This window comes from Mastigoproctus giganteus, chromosome 9 (genome assembly GCF_048544385.1).
Source record: "Mastigoproctus giganteus isolate SK-2022 chromosome 9, ASM4854438v1, whole genome shotgun sequence".
NCBI classification, from domain to species: domain Eukaryota; kingdom Metazoa; phylum Arthropoda; class Arachnida; order Uropygi; family Thelyphonidae; genus Mastigoproctus; species Mastigoproctus giganteus.
Window position 1 is genome coordinate 158,489,837 of NC_143583.1, and position 15,461 is coordinate 158,505,297.

Here is a 15,461-nt window from a genome sequence, read left to right on the forward strand (position 1 = left end):
GTGTATTTATGAGTAAAGAACGGTGCATAATAGTTTTGTAATGAATGGTAAACAGGTAACAGTAGCGATGAATCTTTTAAAGATGGAAGAAATTTGTAAGGAAAATAAAACGTTGGTTGATTTTTTTGATGAAAACTAAATTAATAAAAGTTTCGTTCTGTTCATTTTTATGTTCTTCATTATGTTTTTTCTCATTATTAAAAGCAGATTTTTGAAGTTCATGAGTATTTTTACTGTACTGTTGATTTAGATTTGGTTACGAAAAAAAGGAAAATGTTTCTTTATTTTTCATTATATTTCATAACCTGACCTTAAATGGTAGGTTAGGAAATAATAGAAACGGGTTCCTTATATTTCGTGACCTAACATTTAAGGTTAGGTCACGAAATAATATAAGAAAAGAAAGAAAGTAAGATTCTTTTTATATATATATATAGTGAATATCTATTGAGGTGTTGATTGATATTATGATACGTGTGTATCATAACATCATTCACACGAGTGTCTTTAAAAATAAAAGTACAGTAATAAAAAATTAATATTTTGTTAATAAACAATTTATGCGCTAGTTCGTCTATGATTCTAAAGAAAAAAAAAGATTAGGTTACCCCCTCCATTTCGGGAGGGTTTTCAAACTCCCATAGAATTAAAGCGGACTTCTGACCTTTTTTCACCATTATGGAAAGCGTTGATTACGGCAAGTTACCATTAGTGCTACTAAAGTGATACTAAACCGATGTTATTGTGTGTTTTGTTTGTACACCAATCAGCACATCGTTTGCCATGCCTACCTGTCAATCAATATATTGTTCTCAACTTTGCTCTCCAGACCTGTAACACTTACCGTCTGTTTACCAAGCGAGCAGCGCTAGAGTGCTGTATCGGGAAACTAATTTTCCGTGTAAGTTATCCAACATTTCTCGTCGTTCTCGTGTTGGCTTTCTTTACCTTCGCCAGAGGTGATTATCCCTTTGTATAAGGCAGTGGTCAGTCCACACCTTCAGTACTGCATACAGGTCTGGAGGCCTAATTTTAGGAAGGATGTAGAGTTTCTTGAGTGAGTACAGAGAGGAGCAACAAGATTGGTGAGGGGAATGAAGGGGTGCTCTTACTGAGAAAGGCTTAAGTTCTGCAAATTGCAGTGGCTGGAGACTAGGCACCTGCGAGGTGATCTGATTGAGGTATATAAGGCCTTGACTGGGTTGAGCACACTCAATTCTGATGGGATTCTTCCACTTGCTCAGATTAAAAACCTGAGGAGGCATAATTTCAAATTGAGGAAGGACAGTTGTAGAATAGATGTGCACAAATTTGCCTTTAGCCAGCTGGTAGTTGATCGCTGGAACAAACTTCCATCTATTGTTGTGGAAGTTGATAAATTAAATAAATTCAAGGATGAACTGGACAGACATTTAGGGGGAATGGATATGCGATTTTTTTTTTTTTTTTTTTTTTTTTGGCTGATGCTACATAAGCTAATACTCTTGCTTTCTTGCATCACATGCCTCTACTACTGCTACTATTCATATGTAGGAAATGCATTAACTGCTGTGTATCTGCAGTGACAATTCTTTTCACTCTCACTATAATGGAAAACATTTTCGAGGGGTTATTGAAATTAGTTTCATTCTTTTATTACATTATATAAATTTTATTGTTTATTTTAGAACAAAACTTATTGGGGCTAAAATTATGGATGGATTAAAATGGTTTTTTACTATACATATTTCATTATATAAGCAAAGTACCAGTTTAGCTTAGATACTGATTCATCAGCCCCCATTAAGATTCCATTGTCTCGGTCTAAGCATTAATTTTTTTGCAGATCTAGGTTAAAAAGATATAGTGATACTTCTTTAATATGCAAATTAATTTATTTACAGAAATATCAAGTTTTTTCCTAAAAAATCATTCTTTGAGTAAATCTCTGCCTGTGTTATGTTGTCTGTTGTGTATCCAGTTTGGCAGTTATTTTCACTCTCATTGTAAATGGAAGATACCTGCCATGAAACTATTCATTTGAAATAAATGTTTCTATTATTTACATAGCTGAGTGATCTTCAGCAAGAGTACATTAGCACATGCCCTTTGAGTGGATCATGGTTCAAACCTGCGCTAGTTCGCTCTACAACCTATTAGTACTGCTAAATATGATTAACAGTTGTAATAATAATCGTGGCATGTGATGCAAGACAGCAAGTGTTATGAGCTTATTTAACATCAGCCAAAAAAAAAAAAAAAAAAAAAAAAAAAAAATCACACAACCATTCCCTCCAAATGCCTGTCCAGTTCCTCCTTAAATTTATTTAACCTATCAACTTCCATGACGACAGATGGAGGTTTGTTCCAGAAATTAACCACACGCTAAAGGCAAATTTCCACACATCTATTCTACAGCTGTCTTTCCTCAATTTGAATTTATGCCCCTTTAGGTTCATAATCTGAACAAGTGGAAGAATCCCATCGGAATTCAGTGTGCTCAACCCATTCAAGGCCTTATACACCTCGATCAGGTCACCTCCCAGGTGCTTGAGGGCTGATGACCCTCCTATGTGTGAGTCCTGTGGCACAATTTTAACAATCAGACACATTTTAGTTGACTGTCCAGATTTTAGCAATATCCGTTTTACCACTTTTAATCATCTGACTGAGCCTTATACACTCAGTCGGATTTTATCCGACAATTACAAGGTGTCTGCTGTTTTTAGCTTTTTTAAATCAATAAAGGTTTTTACTCGTATTTAAAATTTATATGTTATCGTTGTTTCTTTTATTGATATATTTTTTTATTATATATCTGGACATGGTGGCCTAACTAATTAGGTCACTGAGAGGTTAAATTTTTATAGATTACCTGGACTTGGCGCATTATAGCCTTAGTTGCTAATGCGCCAATAAAATCCAAACCAAACAAACAAACCTCCCAGGTGCTTAGTCTCCAGCCGCTGCAATTTGTAGAACTTAAGCCTCTCTTGATAAGAGGACCCCTTCATTCCCCTCACCAATCTTGTTGCTCTTCTCTGTACACACTCAAGCAGATCTACATCCTTCCTAAAATTAGGTCTACAGACCTGTATGCAGTACTCAAGGCGTGGCCTGACCATTGCCTTATACAGATGGACAATCACATCCTTTTCCCTGCTAGCAAAATTCCTGTATATCATTGACAAAATCCCATGACCTGCTCTGTTAGCCTGCCTGCATTGCTCTGAAAACTTCATATCTGACTGTACACAATTACTCCTAGGTGTTTTTCATTTTCTACCACCCTAAGTGCAGTACCACACAGTTGGTACATTCCTCTGGGGTTACTTCTACCCATATGCAGTACTTTGCATTTTTCAATGTTAAACTTCAGTTGCCACTTCTCAGCCCATCTTCCCAAATTTTCTTCATGATTTATTAGAAACTCCTCTGATCTGATGGTTGTACTGGAATATTAACAAGAACATATTTCTATCTCAGAACAACTGTTGAATCCCTTCATCAAGTATGCGTAGATAGAGAGGGAGGGTGAGAAATTACAAGTTAATGTAGAAAAATAAATAACACATACATGCGGAAGCAGGTCTGGGACAAAGCACAGATTATAAGTAGCCTATTGTAAGCTATAATTGCTGCTATGGCTTATGATTGCCCATGCACATTAATCTCTTTCCCCCACTATCCATGTAATCAATTTATAATGAGAATCACTATTTATGAGTAATAGATAAACAGCATTCAAAACAAGATATATAAATGTATGTTATTTATAGACTTAATCTGTATATAGCAACAGAATAAAAAATGTGCATTTTTATTCTGTTGCTATATACAGATTAAGGAAGTTGAAATAAGTCTAAATTGGGAAGTCAACATTAAAGTATGATTTGTTCTATTATAGGGATATGCTGGTGCAGATGGAGTTGAGGGGATTCCTGGAAGAAAAGGAGACCAAGGTAGTTTGGTATACCCTCCAGATTTTGAAACAATTAAGGGCGAAAAAGGTGAGGTTGGACTGCCAGGCCACCCAGGATACCATGGTAAAAAAGGAATGATTGGTCCCACAGGATATTTCGGATTTATAGGCCAAAAGGGCCAAATGGTTAGCATGTTATGTATATGTGTGTATATATATGTATGGTGTATATGTGCATGTATGTGTATGGTGTATATGTATGTGTGCATAATAATATTTGATTTATCATGATATTTTACTGTAAATCATAAGTTTAACCTTGTTGCATCTAATTTATAGACTAAGGTCACTGCTAATTCAATTAAACCTCACAATGAGAAGAATATATAGTTGTAGTATATATATAATAGGGTAAGTATATAATGTTGAGTAAGTATATGTCCTTGTTTGAATTTTCTGAGAAAACAAAAAAATACTCCTTTTATATACAAACACACATGGCTAGGTGGGCAGGAGCAGCAGTGCGTAGCACACGCTTCTTGATTAGACTGGGGTTCGAGCCCGTGACCACCAAATACGGAGGATGCGGAAAGGTCAGGTAATGACCACCGCATATCCCCGGAGCAATATGGCCTTAGTTGCTAATGCTCCTAAAAACCAAATGACAACAACAAATAACATATAGTGAAATTATAGTAATCTTATAATACCGTGATAGATCTGACTAAAAAATGAATAGCAAATGCTTAGAAAAACGGTACTCACCTTGTATAAATCTACAATAAATTCTTTGGTAGATGGTGGCTAAATTTAGGTTGGAAGAAGCATTAAAAAGAACTAAGGTGGGGAATGGGGTGAAAATATTTTAAACAGATTTTAAAATGAGTGCAAGGAAGTAGAAATGCAGATCTCCAATCCTTGGTTGTCATAAAGAGGTTAAAAGACATAAATGAAAAAAAGAGAGAAGACCGGTGGTGCCAATAGTCATTACGAGGGACTTTCGTTGAGTAAACCGTCATCAACCGGCAAATGGAAGAGAAGTGAGCATGTGTTGTATTTAAAGTTTATCTAAACAATGAACTTCAATACTTTACTGATAAATTCATAGCCAGGAGCTACCCCCCTCAACTCATCCAACACACAATATCCACTGTTAAAAACAGTATTAATAACCTCACCAGACACAGTCACAAGTCACAAGACAAGACTCGCATAGTTCTCCCTTACCATAGTGAACTCGCAGTACAATTCCGACGTACATTCAAAGATACCGACATCTCCCTCACCTTCTCCACTTACAATAAACTAGGTTCCCTATTTAATTCTTATAAAGATGCACACAAATATTCCATCAATGATCTCAATAATATAATATATCTCATAAAATACCAACCAAACTGAGACACCTGTTACATCGGCAGCACTACCACCAAATTCGGTTCCTCCACAACTTCCAATACCCGTGCATACTACCACTTCAACAGTTTCAAGACAAGTCAATCCTGCACTGAGTTAACAACCCAAGCTCAAACCCACAACCACACCCCCCTTGTTGACTCTGCCATCACTATTATTAAACTTAGATCGAGCTACAGAATTCTTCAATATGAAGCCCTCACCATCGAATGGTACCGACACCATTCCGATCTCAACATTATTAACGCTAAACTTCCCTTCAACCTTTCACTGGCTTGGAACCTCTCACGGCTAAAGTTCCCACGTGTCAAAAAGAGCATCATGGGAGTTTAGATAAACTTTAAATACAACACGCACTCACTTCTCTTCCATTTGCCAACTGATGACGGTTTACTCAACAAAAGTCCCTCGTAACGACTATTGGCACCACCGGTCTTCTCTCTTTTTTTTCATTTACATCTTTTAACCTCTTTATGACAACCAAGGATTGGAGATCTGCATTTCTACTTCTTTGCGCTCATTTTAAAATCTGTTTAAAATATTTTCACCCCATTCCCCACCTTAGTTCTTTTTAATGCTTCTTCCAACCTAAATTTAGCTACCATCTACCAAAAAAATTTATTGCAGATTTATACAAGGTGAGTACCATTTTTCTAAGCATTTGCTATTCATTTTTTAGTCAAATAACATATACTGAAAGAGTATATATTTTTATATACTGCTCAATTTTAGTGACTTTTTCAAGGGCCAACCACCAAATTTGATAGGAAAGACAATGATGTACAGGTGCTCTGTTTTTGTAGTGAACTGTATTCATGCAATAATAATAATATACATGGAGATTTTGAATTTTGTTATGAAGATTAAGCCAAATGGATACCTAGTAAATTTATCATTATTACTAGTTTATAGCAAACTGTTAATCTAACAGAGAGCCAGATTAAGAGTGAATAATATTAAAAGTAAAATAAGAATAAAAAATGAAATGAGAATATAAAGAGGAATAGAAGAAAGAACAAAAAGGGAGAAAAACATTGTTTCCAAAAGGATCCCAATTACATGTTTCAAAACAAGTTTTTAACTGTAATGCTATTTGCAAATTTTTCCACTTGGCTTCTAGTTAAAAGTTCATAGCTTTTTTATGGAATAACAAGTACAAACAGTTAGCTCTTTATGGAGTAACAATCAGCAAAATATATGTCATTAATGAGTAAGTTTATTGGAAATAATAATAAACACTATATTAGTATTACTAAATAGTTGCAAATAATGCATAGAAACAGGCTTATACAATAAGAGCAAAAAAACACAAAAAAACTGCTTACTGCATTTTTCCATCTTCACTAATAATTTGTTTAATGCTTTATGAAATTAATTTAAACTGTCCACCTCTACAACATTTCAGTTTAACCCAACAGTGAATTACTCTCTAGTTGGAAGCAAATTTTGGCACATCTATCTGATAGCCATTCTTTTTGAATTTACATTTTTGTCCTCTTACATGTGTTGCTTAAGAAAGAGTAAGTATGCCATCGGCATTTAGTTTACCTGCTCTATTTAAAGCCTGAAACACCTCACTCAGATCTCCTTGCTTTGCTAGTTTTCAAGTGCTGAAATTTTCAGACCTGAAGTCTCTTATGGTAGAAGTATACCCTTTTTTACCTTGAGTAATCATGTTGCTCTCCTCTGCATTCATTTAAACAAGTACACATCCTTTTAAAATGAGGCTTCCGGGCCTGTGTACAGTACCCAAAATGTACTCTATAACCATTGCTTTATGCAATGGGATAATCACTTCCTTGTACTTGACATATTGACCTATTGACATAATTTCTGTATATCATTAACAGAATTAAATGAGCTGTCTTAGCATCCTGTCTGCACTGCTCGGAGAACTTCATTTCAGACTGTACAATTTGGTTCCACATGCCAAGCATTTCCTTGGTCAAGTGATTTCTAAGCATTCTGTGAAGCAAACTCCAAAATATTCCCCTTTAAAAGAACCACCCTTCTTTTTAGATTGAAACTAATTGTTTTAAGTTTATAAAAAGCAACAGCCTTTCATCTTACAAGTAGCAAGCCAAATCACAAAATAAAATATACCTTTCTTTTATTTTTTTTTCTTTAATGTAACTAACCTCACATACCACTTGGCCACTTATGGCATCACTCCTCCCTCCCTATGGTGTGGTCAGTAACCTTGAGTCAGGAAAACCAGTCCTCAGTACCAAAAGAAGTATAAAATGGATGTCTAAGCCTTTCTTCTGTTTGATTCAAATTTTATTGACACCGACCAATGCAATCATGATTTTTCTCAAGCTAAAATGCAAAAAGGAGATCCAAGCCAACAGGACCACCTGACCTTTCTTATCTTTTATCCATTGTGAGATATTCCTCTGATAAAGTTATCCCCATATCTTTTTCAGAAATGTTTGGAAAAGGCTGTTTCCAAGATGGTAAAGTGACTAGTCTGGAGGTCTGCTAGTTGAAATAAAAACACTCCGAATTATTAAAAAAAACTAATCACTTTTGGTGGAATTCCTGTCAAAGGAACACCTCACTCCACCTGAATATCCAAGGTAGTTATTACAGAGTGGGACATTATGAGCATCTTGAAGGAAGAAAAGTTACAGGGCTGACCAATCAAAAATACACAAAAAAAAATTTTTTTTTTTTTTTTTTGTATGATTTTTTTTTACTAGTTCAGGGAAATGGAGAATTTGTGCCTGCATGAAATGTAATACTTACTTTTAGTACTCAAAATTTACCATCAACAGTGAAACTTGGATATTTAGATTGTCACACATGTCCATATGTACCAAATCTCACCAGATGCTACCCAAGTTAATATGGTGATGCGGTTTATCTGAGAAGACTAAAGCAGACTGCACTGTGACCTCCTTTTTTTTATCCCAGTTGCAAAGGCAATCACAGTTTCCTAAAAAAAAACTGAACTGCAGAAAATAGCAAAGCAAATACAGAAATACAAAATTGAAAAAAAAAGTAACTTACAAAAACAAAAAATGCAATGTGTACCAAAGCACACCCACCTATGCAAAAATGCTCCATGCTCATTTGATAGCTATTCAAACTGATATTTTACACTTTCCTGCCAAAGATTAGCAGGATTGTTAAGGACAGTAATGGCAAGGTGCTACTACAACAGGATCTATAAAAGTTGGGCAGATGGACTGAGAAGTGGCAACTAAAGTTTAACATTGACAAATGCAAAGTACTGCATATGAGTAGCAGTAACCCCAGAGAAACGTATCAACTGTGTGGTACTATACTTAGGGTGTTAGAAAATGAAAAAGACCTGGGAGTAATTTTGCAGTCAGATATGAAGTTTTCTGAGCCATGCAGACAGCCTGCCAGAACAGGTCATGGGGTTTAAATGATATATATACAAAGGGATATATAGTCAATGATATATATATATCCCTTTGTATAAGGCAATGGTCAGGCCACGGCTTAAGCACTATGTACAGGTCCGGATGAGTTATTTTAGAAAGAATGTAGAGTTTCTTGAGTGAGTTTCTAGTGTCCAGAGACTAGGCACCTGCGAGGTGATCTGATTGAAGAGTATTAAGGGGCCTTGAATTGGATGTGCAGGCTCAATTCTAATAGGATTCTTGGGCTTGCTAAGATTATGACCTGAGGGTGCATAAAATCAAATTTAAGAAGATAGTTGTAGAATACATGTGTGGAAATTTGCCTTTAGCCAGCGGATAGTTGATTGCTGGAACAAACTTCCATCTGTCATTATGGAAGGTGATAGTTAAATAAATTCAAGGAGGAACTGGACAAACTTTTAGAGGGAATGTATGTGTGAAATGTTTTTTTTTTTTTTTTTTTGTCTAATGATACATAAGTTTGCTTTCTTGCATCACATAAACTTCCACAACAAAGGATGGAAGTCTGTTCCACCAACCAACTACCCGCTGGCTATAGGCAAACTTCCACACATCTAGCCTACATTTGTCTTTCCTCAATTTGAATTTATGTCCTCTCAGGTGATTATTCTGAGCAAGAGGAAGAATCCCATCAGCATTGAGCATGCTCAAACCATTCAAGGCTTTATACACCTCAATAAGATCACCTCGCAAGTGCCTAGTCTCCAGACACTGTAATTTGCAAAACTTAAGCCTTTCATCGTAAGAGCAACCCTTTGTTCCATTCACTAATCTTGTTGCCCTTCTCTGTACTCGTTCCAACAGGTCTACATCCTTCTTAAAATGAGGCCTCCAGACCTGTATACTCAAGGTGTGGCCTGACCATTGCCTTATACAAGGGAATAATCACCTCCTTATCCCTGCTAGAAACATTCCTGTATATCATTGACAAGACACCATGAGCTACTCTTGAAGACCGTCTGCATTGCTCAGAAAACTTCATATCAGCACAATTACCCCCAGGCAGTTACTCTGGGGTTACTGCTTCCCATATGTAGTACTTTACATTTGTCAATGTTAAACTTCATTTGCCACCTCTCAGCCCATCTGCTCAACTTTTCTAGTTGCAGCAGTGTACTGTCATTAGTGTCCTTAACAACCCTGCCATCCTTTGTATCATCTGCAAACTTGGACATTAAACTTGATATACCATCATCAGTATCATTTATAAATACAAAAAACAACAATGGATCCAACATTGAACCTCGAGGGACTCCACTAATAACATTAGTCCACGATGAGCAGTGTTCATTGATTACCACTCTCTGTGTTCTCCCACTCAACCATCGCTTTATCCATAGCAGCAATTTGCTTCCATTGTCACACTACTCCAATTTGTTCAGCAGTCTCCCAGGTGCAACAGTATCAAAAGCCTTTCTGAGATACAAATATATGATATCAAAGTTATTCCCTTCATCCAGTTCCTTTGTGACCACATCATAGTATCCAATCAAATTGGTCAGGCATGACTTTCCGTTATCAAAACCATGCTGTGTCCGAGCTATAACTGAAGTCTTCTGTAGATGATCCTGCAGTGCTTCTTTAACAAGTGCCTCCATTAATTTTCCTGGAACAGAAGTTAAACTAACAGGTCTATAATTACTTGTATCACCCTTTGATCATCCTTTGTGAAATGGGGTCATATTTGCACATCTCCATTCCATGGGTACCTAAGTCCAAAGAAGCTCTCATAATTATGGCTAAGGGTTTGCTTACTTCCTTTGCTGCCTCCTTTAATATAATTGGATACATCCCATCCACCCTGGGTTCCTTTTTTATGTTTATCTTCAACAATTTCTCCTCCACTTTCCTCTCAGTTATTACAAAATCAACTAGCTCACACTGCCAGAGCTTAACTCACTTATGGCATTCCCCCTTCCTGAATAATTCCTCTTGTGTGAATGTAGATGCAAAATACTCATTTAGTTTGTTAGCCACCTGAGCAGGATCATCAACAGTTGACCATCAATATCCAGTGGACCAGACTGATTCATCCCTTTTCTTCTAGAATTTACATAGGTAAAGAACTCTGCTATTTTTCTTTGCATCCTTTGCCAAAGATTTCTCATTATCTGCCTTTGTCTGCCTAATCTCCTTTGTGACTTGTTTCCAGACCAGCTTATATCTATCATAGGCTTCCATGTCACCCATTAATTTATATGTATCCCATGAATTTTTTTTCTCTGCCATAGGTCTCATTAGTTCATCTGACCTCCATTTAGGCCTAAACCTTGAACAATATTTCTTAGTTGGTATGTAAAAGCCTAGTAGCTTCCAAGATAAATTCTTTGAATGCTTCCTGTTTTGAATTTGCTGTTGGTAACATCATCAGTTGGTCCCACCTTATAGAATTTAAATATTGTCTCAGACCACCGTAGTCGCCTTTACGAAAGCAAAAAAAATACCCTTTACCCCTGATGGTAGTTACCTCTTTGAGTAAATCCGACTTCAGCACACTGTGATCACTGCCACCTAGTGGTTCCTTTATCTGCAGATCCTTAATGCATGAAGAATCACTACTCATAATCAGATCAAGAGTATTACTCCGTCTAGTTGCCTCCTATGCATGCCGATGTAGAAAACAATCATCCAATAAATCCACAATAGCCTTGCTAGTGTGTGAGTGACCAACCCACAAATTCCGGTCAATATCTGGGAAATTAAACTCCCCCATTATAAGACTCTCTGATTTACTGGCCCACTCTATTTCCCTATACAGTTTCTTATTATACTCATCAGAGTCATTAGGGCTATAACACACTCCTACTCAATTTTGTGTGACATAACCATTGTCAACTGTGACAATGCTTATGTCACACCAAACTGACTCTACACTGCACTGTCCAGCGATGTCGACTGGCTTCACTTCCTTGGATTTTGTGTATCTTAACTAATAGCATAACCCCTCCTCCCTTCCTATCCTCTCTATCTTTCCTGTACACATTGTACTCCCCAAATTCCAGTTCTGTATTCCTTATATCTGTGTGAAACCACATCTCTGATATCCCAACAATATCTGCCTTTGATGTTGTGAGCAATACCTCAAATTCATCAAATTTATTTACTGAACTCCTAGCATTGTTGTACATGGAAGTATACATGCACCTGTTCCTATTCTTAGCTATTCTAACGCAACCCATGTGTTTACTTGTACCACAATGACTCTCAGAAGTCTCTGAAATACCCTGCATCTTGTTTTCCAGGCTCATTCCAATAGAAGCAGTGCAAGAATCACTTTCACCTCTGCCAGTGGCTACTGTTAATCTATTAGTCCTTGTATCCCCCAAGCTAGTAGTTTTCCGGCCTACCTAACACTGCCTCGAGAGCATCAGCAAATATTCTTGCACCCTTTCTATTTAAGTGTATCCCATCCCTGTAGAAGCAGTCTCTCCTGTTAACAAATACAGACTAGGCTGAAAAAAATTCTGCCCCTTGGGCCTTGCACAATCTTTCCAGTGCCCAATTGATCGACAAGGCTCTCGTCATATACTCCCTCCTATCGTTTGTTTGTTTGTTTGTTATTTGGTTTTTAGAAGCATTAGTAACTATGGCCATATTGCTCTGGGATATGCTGTGGTCATTCCCTGACCTTACTGCATCCTCTGTATTTGGTGGTGATGGGCTTGAACCCCAGTCTAATCAGGAAGCTTGTGCTACGCACTGCTGCTCCTACCCACCTGGCTATGGAGGTACCCTTCCTATCGTGTCTGGACAGAATTGCAGACACTTTCAAATTCAACCCTAATTCACGGCTTTTTCCCAACAGTGACCTGTACTTGTTAAGTAATTCCACAGGTCTCCTACTCTTAATAGCATTAGTGCCAACGTGTACAACAATATCACCTTTTGGGCCCTTAAAGATGATATCCGCTCTACAACCTATTAGTACTAGTTGCATGTGATGCAAGAAAGCAAGTGTATGAGCTTATGCAGCATCAGCAAAAAAAAAAAAAAAAATCACCCAAATGCCTGTCCAGTTCTTCCTTAAATTTCTTTAACCTATGAACTTCCCCAACGACAGATGGAAGTTTGTTATAGCAATTAACCACCCGCTGGTTAAAGGCAAATTTCCACACATCTATTCTATATCTGTCTTTTCTTAATTTGAATTTATGCCCCCTTAGGTTCGTAATCTGAACAAGTGGAAGGATCCCATCAGAATTCAGCATGCTCAACCAATTCAAGGCCTTATACACCTTAATATGATCACTGCACAGGTGCCTAATCTCCAGCCACTGAATTTGCAGAACTTAAGCCTCTCTTGGTAAGAGTATCCCCTTCATTCCCCTCACCAATATTGTTGCCCTTCTCTGCACACGCTCAATCAAATCTACGTTCTTCCTAAAATGAGTCCTCCAGACCTGTACACAGTACTCAAAGCATGGCCTGACCATTGCCTTATACAAAAGGACAATCACCTCCTTTTCCCTGCTAGCAAAATTCCTATATATCTTTGACAAAACCCCATGACCTGCCTTGGTAGCCTGTCTGCATTGCTCAGAAAACGTCATATCTGACTACACAATTACTCCCAGGTCTTTTTCATTTTCTACCACCTTAATTGTAGTACCAAACAGTTGGTACTTTTCTCTTGGCGTACTTCTATCCATATGCAGTACTTTGCATTTGTCAAGGTTAAACTTCAGTTGCCACTTCTTAGCCCATCTGCCCAAATTATCTAGATCCTGTTGCAGTAACACACTGCCATTACTGTCATTAACAACCCTGCCAACCTTTGTATCATCTGCAAACTTCAACACTAAGCCTGATATATGCCTTCATCAATATCATTGATAAATATACAAAACAACATTGGAGCCAACACTGAACCCTATGGGACTCCACTAAAAATGTTAGTCCATGAACAGCAGCACCCATTGATTACCACCCTCTGTCTTCTTCCACTCAACCATCCTTTTATCCATTGTAGCAACTTACCCTTAATACCATTCTGCTCCAATTTGTACAATAGTCTTCCATGCGCAACAGTGTCAAAAGCTTTCCTGAAATCCAAATATATGATATCAAAATTATTTTTTTGCATCCAGTTCCTTTGTAACCACATCATAATATCCTATCAAATTTGTCAGACAAGACTTTCCCTTAACAAACCCATGCTGTGTCTGAATTATTGCTGTAGTCTTGTCTAGATGATCCTGCAATGCATCTTTAACCAGTGACTCCATTATTTTTCCTGGAACAGAAGTTAAACTAACTTGTTTATAATTACTCATGTCACCCTTTGATCCCCCTTTGTGAATGGGGGATACATTTGCACATCTCCAGTCTGTGGGAACCTCCCCTGAGTCCAAAGATGCTCTCTTAATTATGGCTAAGGGTTTGCTTAGTTGCCTTGCTGCCTCATTTAATATAACTGGATAGATCCCATCCACCCCAGGTGCCTTTCTTATGTTTAACTTTAACAATTTCTCCTCCACTTTGCTCTCAGTTATTACAAAATCATCAAGTACCCTGCTACAATCAACATCATCAACTTTTGCCCCTGGCAGACATACCCTCGTCCTGTTCTACCTATCCCTTTCCTGACAACAGAGTCACAAACAGCTACTAGTTCCTGTGCGCCGGCGCATTCTGCTTTGGGGGGGTTGCCGCTGTTTGCGTGATGATATAGGAAATTATATAGGATTATATTATATTATATAGGAAACTCAAAGCCAAAGCACAAATTAGAAGATGAGCCAAAAAAGATTCCTGGATACAGTTTACTTCTACCGTAACTGAGAATACCAGTAGTTGAGTAATTTGCGAGAAAATTCAGCAGTTAAATGATAATTATTTCTTGATCCTTGTCCAATTCTAATCAACGATGGAAAAGATATATTCTCCCCTAAGGAAATAGTCAATGTTCTTGCAGAAACTTTCTCTTGGATATTTGCAATATCAAAGAGAAAGTTCGTTTCTAAAAATAAAAAAAAAATAACAGAAAGATACAGGATAATTTTTCTCATCTTCCATTCTCTTGCTTTACCAACCCTACAATATACTTGAGCTTTAAGAAGCCTTAAGCAGATCAGCCAACAATGCAGCTGGAACTAATTTAATTTATTACATAATGCTAAACAAATCAACATAACTACTCTGAATTTATTATTACTTTCCTTTAATTAAATCTTTCTTGAATCTGCATATCCATCCTTATGCCATCACTCAGTTGTCATAGCATTTTCCAAACGAGAAAAGGATCAGTCACTTATCGAAAATTGCCAACCAGTCCCCCTCATCAGATGTCTCCAAAAGAAAACTGGAAAGGATAATATACAGGAAACTTATTTGGATTCTTGAAACCAAAACATTGTTGAATAATAACCAGTTTGGATTCTGGCAAAACAGGTCCTGTCTGGATCTTAATGTCAAGGCTGAGACTACTATTTGTAGTGCTTAAATGAAAAATTAACATCTTTTGATGGTAAGTAGAAATAACATAGAAATACATTTGGAATTATCAAAGCATTTTACTCTTTGGGATTATGAGATCACTACCACAATTCAACAAAACTTCCTAGAACATCATACTTTTCAAGCTCAATATCAAAATGTACTGTCTCAACACTGTATATAGGACAGTGTCCCACAGGAAGCTATGCTTCCAGTGCTACTCTGTTTCCCACAGAAAGCTATGCTTCCAGTGCAGCATGGCCCACTATATCTCAACTACTGTTGAAATATATTCA

General features: G+C 37.1%; 1 protein-coding gene across 1 annotated transcript in view; it reads left to right on the plus strand.

Moving 5' to 3' along the window:
• LOC150080841 (uncharacterized) overlaps nucleotides 1-15,461 on the plus strand; it is an 852,072-nt gene that overhangs the window by 484,636 nt on the left and 351,975 nt on the right. Inside the window, exon 20 of the mRNA XM_090381010.1 lies at nucleotides 3,887-4,087. Within this exon, the coding sequence (XP_090237136.1) occupies nucleotides 3,887-4,087 (201 nt within the window). The remainder of the gene's footprint in view (nucleotides 1-3,886; nucleotides 4,088-15,461) is intronic.